Source organism: Mytilus californianus, unplaced genomic scaffold (assembly GCF_021869535.1).
Source record: "Mytilus californianus isolate M0D057914Y unplaced genomic scaffold, xbMytCali1.0.p SCAF_11, whole genome shotgun sequence".
Taxonomy (NCBI): Eukaryota; Metazoa; Mollusca; class Bivalvia; order Mytilida; family Mytilidae; genus Mytilus; species Mytilus californianus.
Genome location: NW_026262593.1, coordinates 56,495,109 through 56,515,941, shown reverse-complemented (window position 1 = coordinate 56,515,941; position 20,833 = coordinate 56,495,109). Strand labels below are relative to the sequence as shown.

At 31.9% G+C, this 20,833-nt stretch overlaps 1 protein-coding gene across 5 annotated transcripts in view; it reads left to right on the top strand.

Annotated features, from left to right (window-relative positions):
- LOC127720381 (uncharacterized) overlaps window positions 1–16,311 on the top strand; it is a 29,804-nt gene extending 13,493 nt beyond the window's left edge. For 3 of the 5 annotated variants that reach the window (XM_052226966.1, XM_052226965.1, XM_052226963.1), the window contains 5 exons: window positions 2–172; window positions 3,729–3,893; window positions 7,465–7,562; window positions 9,254–9,344; window positions 11,743–12,364. In XM_052226966.1, the coding sequence (XP_052082926.1) occupies window positions 2–172; window positions 3,729–3,893; window positions 7,465–7,562; window positions 9,254–9,344; window positions 11,743–11,966 (749 nt within the window). In that variant the 3' untranslated portion in view covers window positions 11,967–12,364. Of the gene's footprint in view, window position 1; window positions 173–3,728; window positions 3,894–6,195; window positions 6,469–7,464; window positions 7,563–9,253; window positions 9,345–11,742; window positions 12,365–15,692 lie in introns of those variants that run through there. The other 2 variants (XR_007990712.1, XM_052226964.1) reach the window with 2 other exon arrangements.
- The last annotated feature ends 4,522 nt before the right edge of the window (window positions 16,312–20,833 follow it).

Genomic DNA, 20,833 nt, shown 5'->3' with positions numbered 1-20,833 from the left:
GTTCATGGACAATGGACTGTTTGGAGCGAAAACACCTGCAGTGTAACGTGTGGTGTTGGAACCGGTTTACGGTCTCGCAACTGTTCCAATCCACATCCTCAATATTATGGAAACAACTGTACAGGAAACAGTATTGAGCATGTCACATGTATACAGCCTAACCAATGTCCAGGTAACTCTTAAGAATTAAAGAGTATTCAGATGAAAAGGAGACGCTATTCATTTGAAATTCAATAGACATTGACAGTACTAGTGTACTATATATTTGCGGGATAAAAATATCCCCTGTACAGGTTAATCTTAGATTTAGATAGCATCAAATGTAAATAGATAGTTGAAAATTGTTATATACCAATGTACATTATATTTGTATGTTAAGTGGGATAAATATCATACGTATATCAGTTAAGACGAAACAATGGTTTTCTATTTTAGTTAGTTGATACATCTGTATAAAATATTAAAAAGAAAATGTTACTCCGAAAATCATTTCGATGTATTTAAAATGTGGCATTTGTATTTCTATAAATTTATGTTTTTTTTAGTTAGCAGTACTTAAAGTATGTAAAGAAGTATCAGGTTAGGTTTTTCAATATTTCATGTGTCAAAAATAAATGAAAAGTCACCACTATACTAAACAAGTTTGAGCGGAATTCTTTGTAAAAATAATTTGGATAGACTTTGTAAGACGTAACACCATCCAATGGGCCCGGTCTAAAAAGAACATACTGGAAAGTAGTACATATTTAAAACAAAATAGTTCCTACGCATAGTTGTAAATCTTAAACTATGCAGCATATATTTTAGTAATTGAGGTATCGGATAAAAGGTGAATGACTGGTGATCCTTGTAGAACACACGATTTACTGATAATTTTGAATAATACAAAAATTATGAATGAATTCTAAAAATGAGGGTATATATAGCCTGTTGCTCGGATATGAAGTGCCTGGTTTGGTGTATCCAAAATTTCGGTAACCAGTGCAGTAAGGTCTGATGTATAAATACAGGTATATTGATCCCGTTTCCATAAAATGTTTTGAAGTGAAAAAATTAACGTGGATAGGAAGAAGGACCAAGAGTAGGTGGTGTGCGTCTGATTAAAATTTTAGTATATAAACTGTCCTAAAATTGAGAGAATGATGTGGCACACATAAGAGAAGTTATCTCAAGAATAAATACACCATAACTTTAAAAATACAGAAGAGCATACATATCAAGCACGGGGAGACTTTCTACGGCCTCCACACAGCACGAGAAACAAACTCCGATAATATAATAGAAAAACAAAGGATATGGGGTATCCATCCATGACACAAAATCAATACATGCACAGCAACAACAACAAAAAAAACACACAAAAAGCAAAGGAACAGCGCTTTTACTTTTATAGAATGTTATGATCAATGCACTATATGCTGTGTACTAGTATCTCAAAAGTAGTGATAATTCTTATGAAGATTAAGAAATCAAGTCATTACCATAGGGTTTTGATTGCATTTCAGGCAATATTTACCCTTAAACCATTGTGGTGACGTCAGCCTATTCATTTACCGTGGATTCTTTTTCTAGAATCAACGCTTCCTAAATCTGCCGCTGAAACTGACTCACCAAATTATATTCAATTGTTTCCTTTGTGTGCCTAATTCCATTAAGTTTGAATTGGCTAATTTACTGATTTCTGTTCACTAATGGAATTAATTTAAAAACTTACCTTTAATTTTTGTAATTTTTATATGCCTTCACTGGGAATCGAACCCTTCCTTGAAATCTGTTATGTGTGACTGACATCAACACACCGACGAAACCTCTCGGCTACCAATGGGTTACACTATAGATGTTTATTTTATATATTTAAATGAACATCTGATATACATCGGTTCATAGGACACACAGGGCTTGTACCTTTATATAGACACAATAGGCAGTCGTATAGTATGAGTTGGTAGCCGCGAGGTTAGCATGGTTAAAATCAATGCGTTAAAGATCGGGATTTGTCGGTTTAGGTTCGAATCCCTGTATTCTCTCTGTTGTTCCAATTCTTAAGCTATCCTTGTTTTTTTCTAATTTTGCAAGTTATAGCGGATATTTTTGTAATAATAGCGAGTTTTACCGTTTTTTTATATATTATTATCGGCTATTTCACATGTTTGAAACAATATGATTACATTCTATTTGTCAATTTTTGTTTTATAAATATAGTATGATTTCATCTGTTTTACTTCATAATTTTACAAAGGTTTGTTCGCAAATTCCTATGCGAGAAAATCGTGATGTGCCTAGAGTGTTAGAAAAGTTTCGATAACATACTTATTATATATACTTTATATATGCTTTTTGGTCGGGTTGTTGTCTCTTTGACACGTTCCCCATTTCCATTTTCAATTTTATTAGAAATAATTTCGAATATGTCTTATTTTGTATAAACAGATAATATTCATATGCCTGGTAATATAAAGATCTTTAAAGCTAGAAGTGTTATATTTGTATTTTGTTAACCAATTAATTGTGATCTGAGATTTATCAATGCATCGTTGGACACGATAACATGGTTATTTAAACTCACTTACAATACCTTCTAATTAAGAAAAGGCTTTAATTTTGAAAAGAAATTAACACAATAGTTTAAGTTATAGATACAATGGATAAGCGTAGATTCATGAAAATCAAACCATTCGCCCTCCGGGCTCATGGTTTCTTTTTCAAGAATCCACGCTTATCCATTGTATCTATATAACAAAACCTGTAATGCAACAATATTGCCCGCTCTATGGAGTGTGAAGCATCAGTTAATTTCCATTGCAAATAATTTTGTCTTGTATGAAATACTTCATAATAAGACGTTTAATCATTAAATCAGTATTTGATGTGTTAATCGCGTGATTCAAAATAAAAACGTTTTACTGACGGATACTCCTTATTATTTACCCTTTGTAAACCTGCTAATCAAATGTGTTTTATTAAAATATACTTTTTTCACTTTTTTTTGTATTTTGGAATATGTTGTTTGTGCTTTATTTAGACCCTCTACCAAGAAATTTGTTTTGCATGCACACGTATAAAAATTGCGGTTTTTATCCTACGCCATCATAGGTTTGAACGTTGTTTTCAATTTAGACTTGTTTATACATATACTTCATATATTTCCCTCTATGGAAACTGTCCTTAGCTTTCTTAACCACAGACACGCTCGGGAAAGATTTTGGATAAGAAAGCTAAGGACAGTTTCCCCAGAGGGCATAAATGAAAAAAAACATAGAATGAGTCACTCATTTTCCCTACTATCCCTCATTTCCCTACCATCACTTGTTTTGATTAAATGTATTGACTTTTCCGATATCCGGAAAAAAACATTTTAATGTAAATAATATGTATGATTTATTTAATAATGTTCCTGTTGAAATACTTGTTTCGTTCTGAAAAGAAATTGGAATTTATTCCAAAATATGAATTTATTGTATTAGTTTAAATGATTTTTAGTTTTTATCATGATATCTTATTGATGAAATTTTATTTTTAAATAAGTAATTTCGCTTTAAAACTCCAGTTTTAGTAAATTGAAAGACTTTTTGTCTGGTCTTTTAAAAACACCACGTCTAGTTATAATATTTAAGATAGCTCTCGCCGCAATATAGCCTCTTTGTGCTGATGCGGCGTAAAGCAATTTCCAATCAATCAATCAATCAATTTATACTGACTATGTATATATGTATATTTCAAATAACTAGTTGATGGTGAATGGAGTGCTTGGAAGGAAACAAGCTGTAGCGTTACATGTGGTAATGGTACCATTTTACAGTTTCGCGAATGCTCTCATCCTAAATATGGCGGTAAAAAATGCCTAGGAGCAAAAACTATGACTGTTACATGCACACAATCCAGGTGCTGTCCAGGTAATTATCAGAGGTATAGAATCTTCAAAGGTATTGGGAGTGAAAGTTTTGTCGATACTGGTGTACAATATAGGAAAAGTGGGATAAAAAGTGTTAGTATGTTGTTATGACTTCATAACAGTGAACAATTTATAGGTAGCTGAAACACATGTGTCGAAACAACGTGTGTGTTGCATAGAATCTATGTGGACCATCATTTGTCTTGCTCATCATGCTCACCATTTTTGTTGTTACATTTTTATCACTTTCTATCATAATTTCTTCATCGCAAACTCCGTAAAAAAGAGTAAATATTGTCTTTCAAGGGTAATAACTCTATAAAATGCAACTGATAAAAGAGTATGTTCTAGAAGTGTCAATATTGGCTCTTTTAATTTGAGAAATATACATTCTTCAATAATAGTAAACATCGGATGTCAAATGTTTTGACTAGGTTGTATAGGAATAACCGTTTCACAGATAATATCGGATATGTTCCTTATGTCGTTATTACAATCCACTTACTTTTTCACCACGAATGTGACCTACCGAATTAAGACTATTAACCGGATTTGTAATAACATGAGCAACACGACGGGTGCCACATGTGGAGCATGATCTGCTTACTCTTCCGGAGCACCTGAGATCACCCCCAGTTTTTGGTGGGGTTCGTGTTGCTAAGTCTTTAGTTTTCTATGTTGTGTCTTGTGTACTATTATTTGTCTTTTTATTTTGTAGCCATGGCGTTGTCAGTTTATTTTCGATCTATGAGTTTGACTGTCCCTCCGGTATCTTTCGCCCTCTTTTGTAGAATGTTTTAAGCAATTCGGATGTTAACAGGTTCTACATAATTAACATGTGAACTCTATCTGCCAAAGTTTCTAAATCATAATTCAAGGGCATTTACTTCTAAAGGAAGCAATAACAATTTCAACGTTGTTGAACACTTTGTAGATCTTATAGTGGTGAACATTGTTTCTCTTTTTTGCATAATAAAAATAAAATTATAATAAAATAAAAGTTTATAAATTTAGCAACATGAGGTATCTTTAGGTTGCACTTTGTAAATACAGCTGGTTCACAAGCCACGCCTCTTTTAGGGAGATATATAATATCAAAAGATATGTTAGTTTGTTAACATACTGGTTCCCAGATATGACCTCTGTGTTTCATCTCATAGAGACATAACTTGGGAATGTTACCAGTATAGAAAAACATGGTAGCGCCTCAAATTTAATTCTTAGGAGGTCCAAAAATGGAGGTAGGGCTAGTATAGAATTTAATATAAGTTTAAACTCTTAGAAGTTCAGGGCATATAAATGTTGAAAATATGCCGCACAGCCCTATATTTTGGCCTTTGAATAAAATAGTAGTGCATATCAACTTTCCGTTCTGTGATATAATTTTTCACGAAACTTCACAGTAAAAGTGGCACAGTTTTAGCCGTAAAAGGAGTTCCTATGGGAAATTGCATTGTCTATTTTCACAGAATTGCAACCTTTAGATCTAATTGCGCTGTACAATTTGTACTAAAGTTTCTCTCTATTTATCATTGATAAGAAGTCAATTGACGAACTCGGAAATAGTGACTCATTTGAAGAAAGTTAGGTGTCAGCTAGAACTTTCTGATGATTTAAAACATTTCTTCAGTTGTGCGAGTTTGTAGTATTTTATTTCAAGTGGTGCGAGTTCTGTCTCTGTGTGACACAGGTGCTCCGAGAAAGGAGGAATTTACTAAGAGAAAGGGAAAACAATCTAATGATTAAACACATTTCTTCGAGTTTGTTATATTTCTTTTTTTTTTTTTCTTTTTTTTTTGAGTGGTGCGAGTTTGATAAAGTGATGCAAGTTGTATTAATAAGTGAGAGTGTTTGAGTGGTGCGAGTTGGCCGTGGGCCGAGTTGTCATAAATTCAAGACAAATTGAATACAAAACCATTTCCGCCTGCTTTCAAAACGTAAAACCAGCTACGGAACTTTATGTGGGGTTCAATTAATTAAGCTACGCTTATTAAACCAATTACTATATGAAGTTATAAAGTACATTACATACCTTTACTATTTATAATTATATAATACTTCAGACAATCGTCGGCTCGGAGACAAACCGGCTAAAAAATGTTGGTCTACATATTTAATAGTAAAATGCACAAATTGTAATAATCGTCTTGCAAGGGACAATAACTCTTACAAGGGGTCAATTGACGATTAAGCATACTTTGACGTTTTATGAGATAAAGTTTCATGTTCCAATATATCAAGGATCCTGCACGACAAAAGTGAAAATCGGCATATATCAAAGTTGACCTCCATTTTTCTTTCAGTTGCAACATATTTAAATTTGAAAAGCATTGGCTAAAAGACTCATCAAAGACTCGAAATTACTAAAGGGGCATTCAAACTCATCAATCGAAAGCAAATAAGCTGCGAATGTCATGGCAAAAAAAAAATCGAAAATACCACGAAAAGACCAACAACAGTACACCAAAAATAAAGAGAGAACACTTGAGACTGAAATACTAAGTTATTGCAAGGAAACGACTTCCATCTAGTAAAATGCCATTTTCCAATCTATCAACAATCATAAATGCTGAAAGGTAAAAGTAAAAATTGCATATAACAAACTTGACCTCTGTTTTCTCATCAATTACAAAAAATTTTAAAAGCATTAGTTGAACGCTTCAGAAGTTATTGCACGGAAATAATAAAAAGTGGCATTTCTCAATCCCTTTATGACCATAACCCCTCACCGGTAATAGTAAAATAAAACTTCAATATCAAACCTGCCCTCCATTTTCATTTTGTAATTAGCAACAACATATGTAAATTCGAAAGGCATTTATTGAACGGGTCATAAGTTATTACACGGAAAATGTTGGAAGCCACCCACCGCCAATTTGTCGTAGATTACCATTTCAATAACCTGATTTATCTTCGGAAAACCCAGTTAAAAGATTTAAAGTTCTTTTAAAGTAATAGAAACGAGTTTCTTGAAATTTTAATGTTGTCGAAATTATTGAACCAATGCATGCATATATACTAAACTAAGTCTAGCATGCACGTTTTTTATATAATTTGTTCATTATTTCTATTTACCTTCAAGAGCACGTGTTTTTAATTTTTTCATCACGGTTGTCCCCTCGCACTTATGCTGTCTGGGGGCCGAAGTTTTACCAAGAGGTCACATAGTTAAAGTCACTGAATACCGGAAAATATCGGCGAATTAGTGTCTGGGAAGTCAATAATTCAATATCGGTATATTTATGAAGATTTTGAAATCATAAAGGATTTTCTTTTAAAAAAAAATGTTCACGTTCACTTCTTTTAGAGTAAAACTTAGCCATTCAAGTACATAAAATAGTTATCAAAGGTTCCAGGATTATAATTTAATACGCAAGACGCGCGTTTCATCTACATAAGACTCATCAGTGATGCTCAGATCAAAATAGTTATAAAGCCAAACAAGTACAAAGTTGAAGAGCATTGAGGACCCCAAATTCCAAAAAGTTGTGCCAAAAACATGTTCAACATTCTTTTTAAATTTGGAGCTTCATGTGACTTTAACTTGACAGATTTATATATTTAATTCATAGAGAATAGCTTTGACTGCTATGGAGGCTGGGAGAGATTGGAAAATTTTGGTGCATGTTATTGCTTCAGTAAGAAATTGATGTCATGGTACGATGCAAAGGTAAATATGGAACAAATGTCCAAAACTTAATTAAGAGAATCACCCTCAATTGCAATTGACCTTTCGTCGTCCATTTGACCGTTGGTGTGTCCAACCCAGCAAAGTTAATGTCTAATCACCCCGCACGGAGATTATTAAGATTTGATTATGATACTTTGTTTGATTCTGTTAAAATTGTAAATACTAGAATTTCAATAACCAACGTATGACTTTCTGTCCTTATAGTTTACAGTCATACACGCTTGTTATTCTTTAATATAAAGTAAAATCACAAAAATACTGAACTCCGGGAAAATTCAAAACGGAAAGTCCTTAATCAAATGGCAAAATCAAAAGCTCAAACACATCAAACGAATGGATAACAAATGTCATATTCCTGACTTGGTACAGGCATTTTCTTATGAAGAAAATGGTGGATTGAACCTGGTTTTATAGCGCTAAACCTCTCACTTGTACGACAGTCGCATCAAATTCCATTATATTGACAACGATGCGTGAACAAAACAAACAGACATAATGGGTTAAAAAGTCAAAATTAGGGGTACAGCAGTCAACATTGTGTTATAATCTTAATCACAATAAAAACAAACAAATATTTAACAAAGAAGCACAAAAGGCACATATCAAATTTAACAACCTCATTTATTGCTTTCTTATTTTTGTATTTCATTTATGTATGTTAAATCCACCCATAAAGGATTAAACCATTTTAAGTACAGCGACCGAATGGTTAGATTAACATTAATTCTGACGTAGAATCTCGCGTTTGACGTCAGAATGTAAACGTCACACAGGTAGAGATATACAATAATTTTGTCGTTCAAAGTATGAAAAGAATATAGTCTATAGTTCTTTTAGGTACAATGTATATCCTCTGCAGAATGTAAATTAGAAGTTTATTTTGTCTTTCTCGCCTCTTGTCCATATGCTTATTGTGTATTTCTTCTAAAAAAAGAGCCATGTCAGTATTATCAAAGAAACACAAAAGGGCATATAGACAAAGCATGCATACAACTAGCAAAACTGAGAGACAAGAATACAAAAATTATAATAGAACAATAGCACAATGGCGGGATGTTTAAGTACAGAGCCACGTCATATGTATCAATGAAACACAAAAAGTCACATGGACAAAGCACATAAGCAAACATGAAAGATAATACAAAAAACACAATGACAGAATACATAAGTACAGAGCCACATCAAATGGATATCACGAAAAACAGACCAAACGTCTTATCTTCATCTTGATCGTCTCTTCAGATCCAAAAGAACAGATAGTTATAATTGAAGTGGTCACCATCTTGTATCAAAATGTTTTAAAGTGAAAAGTGATTTAATCACCACTTTCGTGATCAAGGCAAGCACTGACAATAACGGCAACACCCTTTGTTCAATTAAACACATTATGTCCTCAATATATTTTGGATTACTTCTGTATTATACACATGCATGCCTATAATTTAATGCAACTAATACGAAACTGTCCATCTTGAAGGTCAGTATTGTAGGCATTTAACCATGTTCATAATACGAGACTATTAAAAAGTACAATTTGGTTTATGTATTTCGAAAACTAGATATCCTTTATTGAATTTGTCTCTTCTTACAACTAGTTTATTAGGTTCTGCAAGTTTGTATTTCACTTAAACGAGACTGTAGTTTTAATGAACTTACTGTGTGTTTTGTAGCTGCAATGCAGACGACAGAACGGATGGCTTGCAGATATTTATTCTGAAAGTGAAGCCAAATGGCTGGGTGAACATACTCATTTTATTTCAGGTTTGCATTTTATTCTAAAATTCTTTGCTCACAATGGAGTAAACTGCGCTTTTTTCCAAATAGTGTTTAGTAGTTTTCCAATTACTACACACTACACGTAGCCACATATGTAATTGGTACAAGGTTATTATATTCCATTGCTTTTTTAAAGTCATTATCTAAATGTCAAAAAGATGAACGATATTGGATTTCTGATAGGAAGAACATTTTCGACGAACGAAATGATATTTTAATGACATTAATCACGGATTTTATCATTTGATTTAAGTTCAACGATCATTTGCTTTATAAATATGGTGCAAGGGATATTTAAAAATTGAAGACAAATGAAACTAAGGAAGTCTTAATGATTAAGTTAGGAGGTTTGTTGGATGCCAACAAACATGATTAACCCCGAAAATTACATAAGGGCCTGTTTCATGCCAGGAGCCTGTAATTCAGTGGTTGTTTTGTGTTACTGTGCATCATACTTCTTTTTAGCTAACCTGACCTAAAAGATCAAGTGAGCTTTTATCATCACTTCGCGTCCGTCGTCGTCGTTAACTTTTTACATTTTGAACTTCTTCTAGAGAACCTCTGAATGAAATGAAACCAAACATTGCATGCATATTCCTTATGAGGTGATGTTACTTTGTACTTTTGCTGATCCATCATCCAAGATGGTAACCAGCGGGGGACTTCGTTTAACATAGGACCCTATGGACAATACATACAAATGTCTTCTTTTAGAGAACCACTGAATGGAATGGAATGAAACCAAACATGACGTGAATGTTCTGTATGAGGTGCTGACCTAGTATATATTGTTACTTTGTAGCAAATCCATCAACCAAGATGGCTGCCGACAGGGGACTTAAACAAAGGACCCTATCGGAAATATATACAAATGGTTTTTTTTCTAGAAAACCGCTTAATGGATTGAAACCAAACATGGTATGAATGTTTCTTTTGAGATGCTGACCAAGAGTTGTTACTTTGTAGCCGAACCAACATCCAAGATGGCCGCCAGCAGGGGACTTAGTTTAACATAAGACCCAATGGGAAATACATACAATGCTTCTTCAGAGAGGAAAAACTGAATGAAATGAAATCAAACATGGCATAAATGTTCCTTGTGAATTGCTGATGACGTGTTGCTACTTTGTTGCCGATTTACTGTTCACGATGGCCACCAGGATTTTTGATTAAATTATGGGGCCAATATTAAACCAAATTTGGCCTCAATCATTATTAGGGTATCTGTTATGATTTTAATCTAATTTTACATGATTTTCAAAACCAAAGTAGAATCAGGTGAGCGACACAGGCTCTTGAGAGCTTCTAGTTTGGTTTGGCTTTCACACGAATTAAGCCGTTGTTTTTCTCAGTTGAATTGTTTTACATTAATTATATTGGCATTCTTTTTAACATGCCAAGCGGTTTTTGTTTTGCTTCTTGTTGAAGGTCGTACGTCGACTTATAGTTTACTCATTTAGTATCTTCTGTATAGTTGTCTCATTGACAAATATTCCATATCTCTTGATTTTTTTTTTTTATTTTTTTTTTTGTAATCACTCGGTATGTAGTTATTCATCCTTCGCTTGAATCGAGAGAAAAAAAACCAAAGTTTCAGTTGCATCAGAATTATAAATTATTATTTAGATTTTTATATATTTTCCCTGACTTAAAATGAGCTCCCCTTGTACCTATCTTGAGTAGATGTCGAACTTGTTTTAATGAAAGGAAGATATTACTACTATGAATTTACTACACTTGACTTTTTGTCTGATTTAGAAATATGCATCGAACTTTTTATAGACACCTATTTGAATTGATTTATGGCATAAGTGTTTAATTTACATATTTGAAAATAAAGGAAAACACGGTACGATAGCTTATGACAAAACCATCCACAAGACACCAAGAGTTATGGATATTTGCAACAACAAATCGCCGTATGGCCTATGTACATTTGTAGAAGTATGTGTTTACTGACATTCGTTTGATGTGTTTAAGCTTTTGATTTTGTTCGAATTTTTGTTTTTTATTTTTTATACTAATTCAATATGAAGAAACAAGTTTTCATATGTTTTGGTATGGCTTTTAAAACACGATTGAGCATTACATTGTTCAATGCTATGAGTTGATTATAGCTTACTTATATGTTTAAACCATTATCGTTTGTGCAATGTAGAATTTTGTAATCTTCAGATTTGATTATTTTGTTTATTATTTTGTTAACCACCTACTGAAACGCTTACAGAAAATAGTGATATGTGTTCAACTATATGTTAGATATAAAACTTTCTGTTCAGTATATCACAAAAAAAGTTAATTTGGGGTATTTATCGACGAAACTGTAACTTATACATATAATTTCTATAAGACAACAATTTTAAAGGCTCTTTCCTTGTTTCAGGAAGAAGTGTCTGGATTGGTGGAAAAAGAAACAGTAATGGAATATACGAATGGGTTACTTCCTTTATGGAGACACGACCCATGACATACTCGCGATGGGCACCAGCAGAGCCACGTCCTCAAAGTCCTTTAAAATGTGTTCAATTATGGGCAGAACATAATTACCAATGGGATGATTATGATTGTTATAAGGAACTTAATTTCATTTGCAAGATACATATATGACAATGTGTTCGCTGTAATGGTTGTTTCCTTCATTGCAAATTAATGTGTTAAGCCAACGATATATTTTTAGAAATAGCAGTGTATAGTTTGGACAAATGTCTGTTAAATCAAACTCTTTTTATTGAATACTTTGACACAAAATCTAATTAAAAGAATTTGCATTTTAAATTCATTTTAGATATACTTGAAAATCTTTTACTTCAGTTGAATAAAATATAATAAGAAAGTATTGAAATACTGTACGAACAATTTGTTTTTAGAGACAAAATGTTATAACAATTATTATTGGAAATGTATGCATTATTATTTGTGTTTGTTTCCTTATGGTCGAAAAGATAATAGGAAATATCATACTTTTGTGAAATTTCAGTATTTGATTAAAATCTAGTAACAACGTTGAGTTGTCTTTCTTAGACACTTCTTATCAAATCGGACATGGAAGAAAACAACGTTTGTCCCAACAGAGATTAAAAGGACGACAACTCATTAACATAATAAATCAAAATTTAAAACAGAAATTTCTTAACGAACTCTCATTATCTTTTATTGGATACGTTCCTTATTTTTTTTAATTTGTTCATGCCTTTTGATACAAATGTATTGTATTGATATTTTAATCTATGGGAAATTCTACAACGGAATTTGTTAAATATTGTTTTGAGTGCAGCGTTTGATATTTAATGAAGCGATGGTACTTCAAGTTTGCATATTTTTACATCAAAAATAGGCTTTCTCGTCGTTCTTACATTTTTAGATAATAATATGCATATAATTGCATATCAAGACAATTTCCTCTTTCTGTTTATTTTATAGCTAGCCTTTCAACAACTTTAGGAAGGACATGCATAAACCGAATGACCGAGTCGAACTTTACATTTGAAAGTAAAACAGAACGTAGTCATTTCTACAACCGATTTTTAATGTTTGGAAGATATTTTGAATTTAAATCCAACGTCCAAAAAACGAGACAGCAACATTTAGGAATTGATTTAAAGCGTTTTACAATACGAGCGCTTTTCTCGATTTTCCTATATAAACGCTAAAAGCCCAATACTTGAAAGCTGAGAAGGTATATGAACCGAAAGAGTTGAAGAGCAACTACTTAAAACGAAAGTTGAAAATTGAAATCGATTGTAAAACGCTGAAAAACGAATGTTTATGTTGAAATCGAATGTTTATATTGAAATCGAATGTTGAATGTTGAATACCGAATGTAGAATATTAAAATCGAATGTTGAATAACAAATGTTGGGGGTTGAATAACGAATGTAGAATAATAAAATCGGATGTTGGAGGTTGAATAACGAATGTGGATTATTGCATTCAAATGTTGAAGGTTAAGTAACGAACACAGACTAATTAAATCGAATGTTGAACGTTGAATAACAAATGTTGAATATTTAAATCGAACGCTGATGCTTGAATAACGAATGTAGAATATTGAAATTAAATTGGAGGTTGAATAACGAATGTAGAATATTTAAATCTAATGTTGAATAAAGAATGAAGAAAATTTAAATCAAATGTTGGAGGTTTGAATAACGAATGTAGAATATTTAAATCGAATGTTGAAGGATGAAAAGTGAAATCGAATTCTTAATATTTGATTTTTCGAAAGCGCAATCGAAATTAAATGTAAAGATCGAATGTTGAATTACGAAAACAATAATTAAATGAAGATAAACTGTTATCACAGAGATATGTCTCGCTTTTTTGTAATTTGGATTATGCAAATGTTGAAATTAAAATGGCAATAATTAACAAGTTAGGCTAATATTCAAAGTCAATGAACCATAAATGAGGTACATGGTTAAACCATCTTCATGTAAATGAGATGTGCCAATGATAATACAACTGCATACCAAATATCATTGACTTATTATAAGTTGTTCCCTTTAAACAAACCTAAACACAAACATTAATTTGTAAACTATGTAAAAGTTTCAAAGTCAATGAACCATAAAGAGGAGGTGGAGCTATATAATCTCCATGGAAACTATACTTACAAATGCCAATAAATTTGCTTACTAAATATCATTGACTTACATTAGCAGTTCATCTTAAACTGATCTTATCACAAACTAATACATGTAAACTAAGCAAAAGTTTCAAAGTCAATACGCCATGACTAAGGGGATTGGGCCAAATATTCTCCATTGAAATGAGATGTGCTAATGCTTATACAACTGAACACCAATTAACATTGGCCTACCACTTATGGTTCCCCTTGAACCAAGGAATTGTGTATTTAAAAGGAATGGAAACGCGGCCGACTTCAAAGAAAATTGTATGATGCAGCTCTGACTTGGGTGATGTGTTAATTACATCACGTCGCTCTAACTGGATCATTACTTATCTGGCAGTAGTTATCGAACTTGGTCATTTAATCATGAAATGAAACAAGGAATTGTCTATTTAGATATGCAATTCCTTAAATAAAATAAACAAAAAATACAACCTTAAACAAAGTTACTCCTGAAAAAACATTTTTTTTCCTTGTACCTCCTCTTGATATTTCACGAAGGTATGCAACAACTAAGATCACTTAATAGATGAAATCTGACATTATACGAGTTTTTAAAAAGATTTAAGGTAATGCAAAAAGTTAAAATATAACTTTTCAATTTTGGAATATGACTGGTATAGAAAAGTATAAAGGAAGACATACGTGAACAGATGTAGTATTTTGTCTAGATAAAAGAACTTAGAGAATAGGTGTTATAATAAAACCGGTATGGGATATCCAATTTGCAGGTATAATCTATCATGTATCATTGATAACTAATTTTTGTCGTATATATATTTAAGCAGGAACAGTGTATACTAACTATAGGCTGTCCCTGATTTAAGGTGTCAAAAAGAAATCACGTCGAGTTCACCTGTTAATAAATGCTAAATTGTGCCGTGGTGCAATAATTTTTTTAATTAGAAACAGTTAAAACTTTCCGACATTCGCATATTATTTATTTTAACACCGAAGGAATATTTTGCGACCTCTAGACTACTGCTCTTCTAGAAAAAATGAAGGACCTGTTTTGCTTTTAAGCTTGTGTTAATTTGCTGCAAAGCTTAATAATGGCAAACTGCAATACCAAACAACGATTAAGTATAAAAATAGTATTTGACAAAAAAATAAATGATTAAAATCGTGTATAAAACGGCACAATCAATCCCAATCGGAAGTCTTATATACATTTCTTGCCTGTAATTTGTGACTTCGTCGGTGTGGAACTTGACTGAACAAAATGGCGTCAATGTGAACTGTAAACATGGGATTTTGAAAAATCATAGCAAATTCGTTTTTATCATCATTTTCATAAAACCAACACTATGTGATAGAAAAAAGACTAAGCCTTTAAATTGTATGTCAATGTCACATGTATTTCAAGTAGTTATTAAACCCTTACCAGAATACGGCGTGTTGGTGTATTTATTACTTTTTCAATGTTATGAATGATTATAGCTTACTTATATGTTTAAACCATTATCGTTTGTGCAATGTAGAATTTTGTAATCTACAGATTTGATTATTTTGTAATTATTTGTTAACCATCTACTGAAACGCTTACAGAAAATAGTGATATGTGTTCAACTATATGTTAGATATAAAACTTACTGTACAGTATATCACAAAAAGTTAATTAGGGGTATTTATCGACGAAACTGTAACTTATCACATATAATTTCTATAAGACAACAATTTTAAAGGCTCTTTCCTTGTTTCAGGAAGAAGTGTCTGGATTGGTGGAAAAAGAAACAGTAATGGAATATACGAATGGGTTACTTCCTTTATGGAGACACGACCCATGACATACTCGCGATGGGCACCAGCAGAGCCACGTCCTCAAAGTTCTTTAAAATGTGTTCAATTATGGGCAGAACATAATTACAAATGCGATGATTATAACTGTGATAAGGAACTTAATTTCATTTGCAAGATACATATATGACAATGTGTTCGCTGTAATGGTTGTTTCCTTCATTGTAAATTAATGTGTTAAACCAAAGATATATTTTCAGAAATAGCAGTGTATAGATTGGACAAATGTCTGTTAAATCAAACTCTTTTTATTGAATACTTTGACACAAAATCTAATTAAAAGAATTTGTATTTTAAATTCATTTTAGATATACTTGAAAATCTTTAACTTCAGTTGAATACAATATAATATGAAAGTATTGAAATACTATACGAACAATTTGTTTTTAGAGACAAAATGTTATAACAATTATTATTGGAAATGTATGCATTATTATTTGTGTTTGTTTCCTTATAGTCGAAGATAATAGGAAATATCATACTTTTGTGAAATTTCAGTTTTTGATTAAAATCTAGTAACAACGTTGAGTTGTCTTTCTTAGACACTTCTTATCAAATCGGACATGGAAGATAACATCGTTTGTCCTAACAGAGATTAAAAGGACGACAACTCATTAACATAATAAATCAAAATTTAAAACAGAAATTTCATAAAGAACTCTCGTTATCCTTTATTGGTTACGTTCCTTATTTTTTTAATTTGTTCATGCCTTTTGATACAAATATATTGTATTGATATTTTAATCTATGGGAAATTCTACAACGGAATTTGTTAAATATTGTTTTGAGTGCAGCGTTTGATATTTAATGAAGCGATGGTACTTCAAGTTTGCATATTTTTACATCAAAAATAGGCTTTCTCGTCGTTCTTACATTTTTAGATAATAATATGCATATAATTGTATATCAAGACAATTTCCTCTTTCTGTTTATTTTATAGCTAGCCTTTCAACAACTTTAGGAAGGACATGCATAAAATATGACCGAGTCGAACTTTACATTTGAAAGTAAAACAGAACGTAGTCATTTCTACAACCGATCTTTAATGCTTGGAAGATATTTTGAATTTAAATCCAATGTCCAAAAAACGAGAAAACAACATTTAGGAATTAATTTAAAAGCGTTTTACAATACGAGCGCTTTTCTCGATTTTCCTTTATAAACGCTAAAAGCCCAATACTTGAAATCCGAGAAGGTATATGAACCGAAAGAGTTGAAGAGCAACTACTTAAAACGAAAGTTGAAAATTGAAATCGATTGTAAAACGCTGAAAAACGAATGTTTATATTGAAATCGAATGTTGAATGTTGAATACCGAATGTAGAATATTAAAATCGAATGTTGGATAACAAATGTTGGGGGTTGAATAACGAATGTAGAATAATAAAATCGGATGCTGGAGGTTGAATAACGAATGTGGATTATTGCATTCAAATGTTGAAGGTTAAATAACGAACACAGACTAATTAAATCGAATGTTGAACGTTGAACAACAAATGTTGAATATTTAAATCGAACGTTGATGCTTGAATAACGAATGTAGAATATTGAAATTAAATTTGAGGTTGAATAACAAATGTTGAATATTTAAATCTAATGTTGAATAAAGAATGAAGAAAATTTAAATCAAATGTTGGAGGTTTGAATAACGAATGTAGAATATTTAAATCGAATGTTGAAGGATGAAAAGTGAAATCGGATTCTTAATATTTGATTTTTCGAAAGCGCAATCGAATAAAGATCGAATGTTGAATTACGAAAACAATAATTAAATGAAGATAAACTGTTATCACAGAGATATGTCTATCTTTTTTTTTTGTAATTTGGATTATGCAAATGTTGAAATTAAAATGGCAATAATTAACAAGTTAGGCTAATATTTAAAGTCAATGAACCATAAATGAGGTACATGGTTAAACCATCTCCATGTAAATGAGATATGCCAATGATAATACAACTGCATACCAAATATCATTGACTTATTATAAGTTGTTCCCTTTAAACAAACCTAAACACAAACATTAACTTATAAACTATGAAAAAGTTTCAAAGTCAATGAACCATAAGGAGGGGGTGGAGCTATATAATCTCCATGGAAACGATACTTACAAATGCCAATAAATTTGCATACTAAATATCATTGACTTATAATAACATTAGCAGTTCATCTTAAACTGATCTTATCACAAACTAATACATGTAAACTAAGCAAAAGTTTCAAAGTCAATAGGCCATGACTAAGGGGATGGGGTCAAATATTCTCCATTGAAATGAGCTGTGCTAATGCTTATACAACTGAACACAAATTAACATTGGCCTTCCACTAATGGTTCCCCTTGAACCAAGGAATTATATATTTAAAAGGAATGGAAACGCAGCCGACTTCAAAGAAAATTGTATGATGCATCTCTGACTTTGGTGGTGTTTTAATTACATCCCGTCGCTCTAACTGGCTCATTACTTATCTGGCAGTAGTTATCGAACTTGGTCATTTAATCATGAAATGAAACAAGGAATTGTCTATTTAGATATACAATTCATTAAATAAAATAAACAATAAATACAACCTTAAACAAAATTACTTCTGAAAAACATTTTTTTTCCTTGTACCTCCTCTTGATATTTCACGAAGGTATGCAACAATTAAAATCAATTAATAGATGAAATCTGACATTATACGAGTTTTTAAAAAGATTTAACTTAAAGGTAATGCAAAAAGTTCAATTTTGGAATATGACTGGTATAGAAAAGTATAAAGGAAGACATACGTGAACAGATGTAGTATTTTGTCTAGATAAAAGAACTTAGAGAATAGGTGTTATAATAAACACCGGTATGGGATATCCAATTTGCAGGTATTATCTACATGTATCATTGATAAGCAGGAACAGTGTATACTAACTATAGGCTGTCCCTGATTTAAGGTGTAAAAAAGAAATCACGCCGAGCTCACCTGTTAATAAATGCTAAATTGTGCCGTGGTGCAATATTTTTTTTAATTAGAAACAGTTAAAACTTTCCGACATTCGCATATTATTTATTTTAACACCGAAGGAATATTTTGCGACCTCTAGACTACTGCTCTTCTAGAAAAAAATGAAGGACCTGTTTTGCTTTTAAGCTTGTGGTAATTTGCTGCAAAGCTTATATATATAATAATGGCAAACTGCAATACCAAACAACGATTAAGAATAAAAATAGTATTTGACAAAAAAATAAATGATTAAAATCGTGTATAAAACGGCACAATCAATCCCAATCGGAAGTCTTATATACATTTCTTGCCTGTAATTTGCGACTTCGTCGGTGTGGAACTTGACTGAACAAAATGGCGTCAATGTGAACTATAAACATGGGATTTTGAAAAATCATAGCAAATTCGTGTTTATCACCATTTTCATAAAACCAACACTGTGTTAGAAAAAAGACTAAGCTTTTAAATTGTATGTCAATGTCACATCTATTTCAAGTAGTTATTTAACCCTTACCAGAATACGGCGTGTTGGTGTATTTATTGACGCACTACTTAAAATTTTCAACATGTTTCGAAATAAAATCATTTACATTGTACCAATATCATTTAGCATTCGTAATTTATACCAAACTGTAGGAAAATATTCCTTCTTTAAAATGATATCTCATTTTCTCACTTTATTCTTTCTACTTTCCAATATTTAGAAGAAATCGTATTACACTCCCAGATTGAAAGACGTGTTTTGACAGAATAATGAAATTCAAAACTGAAATTTCGAAAAATCGTAGAAAATTCAGGAATGTTACCAGAAACTTAAAAAAAAAGCAAAATGCTAGAATAAGGTTTAAGCGTCATAATGATATCAACTATTTTGTTTTGCACTTCGTAGTTGCCGAGCTTTTAGAAAAAAATCAAAACACTGTATTTTTTGTTTTGTAATCCGGATGAAACTCACTCAAGAATTTTCATAATAAAATATTACAAACGTATGTTCGATGAGGCATTAAAATGATACCTAAGGCCTTAACTATTCACGGAATGGAAGTTTATTCTTGATTTTGGGTTTCTCTCTCCTTTATATCTTCTCAAGCAAGATGACCCCGTGAATTTAAAAGACCGATCTATATGACAGGAAATGGACCACCGTCATGATTCTTTATATTATTCATCATACTTCCGACCGAGTCAGACATGGATTATAGCTCTGCGGGTGCTCTGCGGGTATCCCGATTGATCTCGAGCCGCGTTTCCATTCCTTTTAAATATACAATTCCTTGCTTGAACTGACCTAATCACAAACTAATACATGTTATCTAAGCAAAATTTTCAAAGTCAATAGAATATGACTCAGGGGGCTGAGCAATATAATCTCCATGGAAATGCGATATGTTAATGCTTATACAACTGCATACCAAATATTATTGACCTACCACTACTGATTCCTCATAAACTGACCTACTCACAAACTAATACATGTAAAATAAGCAAAAGTTTCAAAGACAATAGACCATGACTGAGGGGGCAGGGCCAAATAATCTCCATGGAAATGTGATGAGCCAATGCTAATACAACTGTATACCAAATATCATTGACCTACCACTTATGGTTCCCAATAAACTGACCTAATCACAAACTAATACATGTAAAATAGGCAAAAGTTTCAAAGTCAATAGACCATGACTGAGGGGGCAGGGTCAAATAATCTTCATGGAAATGAGATGTGCCAATGCTAATACAACTGTATACCAAATATGATTGACCTACAACTTGTGGTTCACCACAAACTAGACCTAATCACAAACTAATAAATTGTTGACGCCGACGCCGGAAACAACATACCTATGTCTCGCTTTTTGACTCCGTCACGCAAGACAACAAACGAATTCAGCACCAAAAAAGCTATATCACGGCAATTGAATTTTAAAGACGAATGTTAAACTTTGAAAAACGAATACTGAATGTTCGAACGTTGAATGTTGAAATTGAATGTTGAAAACTAATTTGTAAATATGAAAACGAATGATGATTGTTGAAATGTTATTTTTTTTTTAAATACAAATATAAATTGAATAA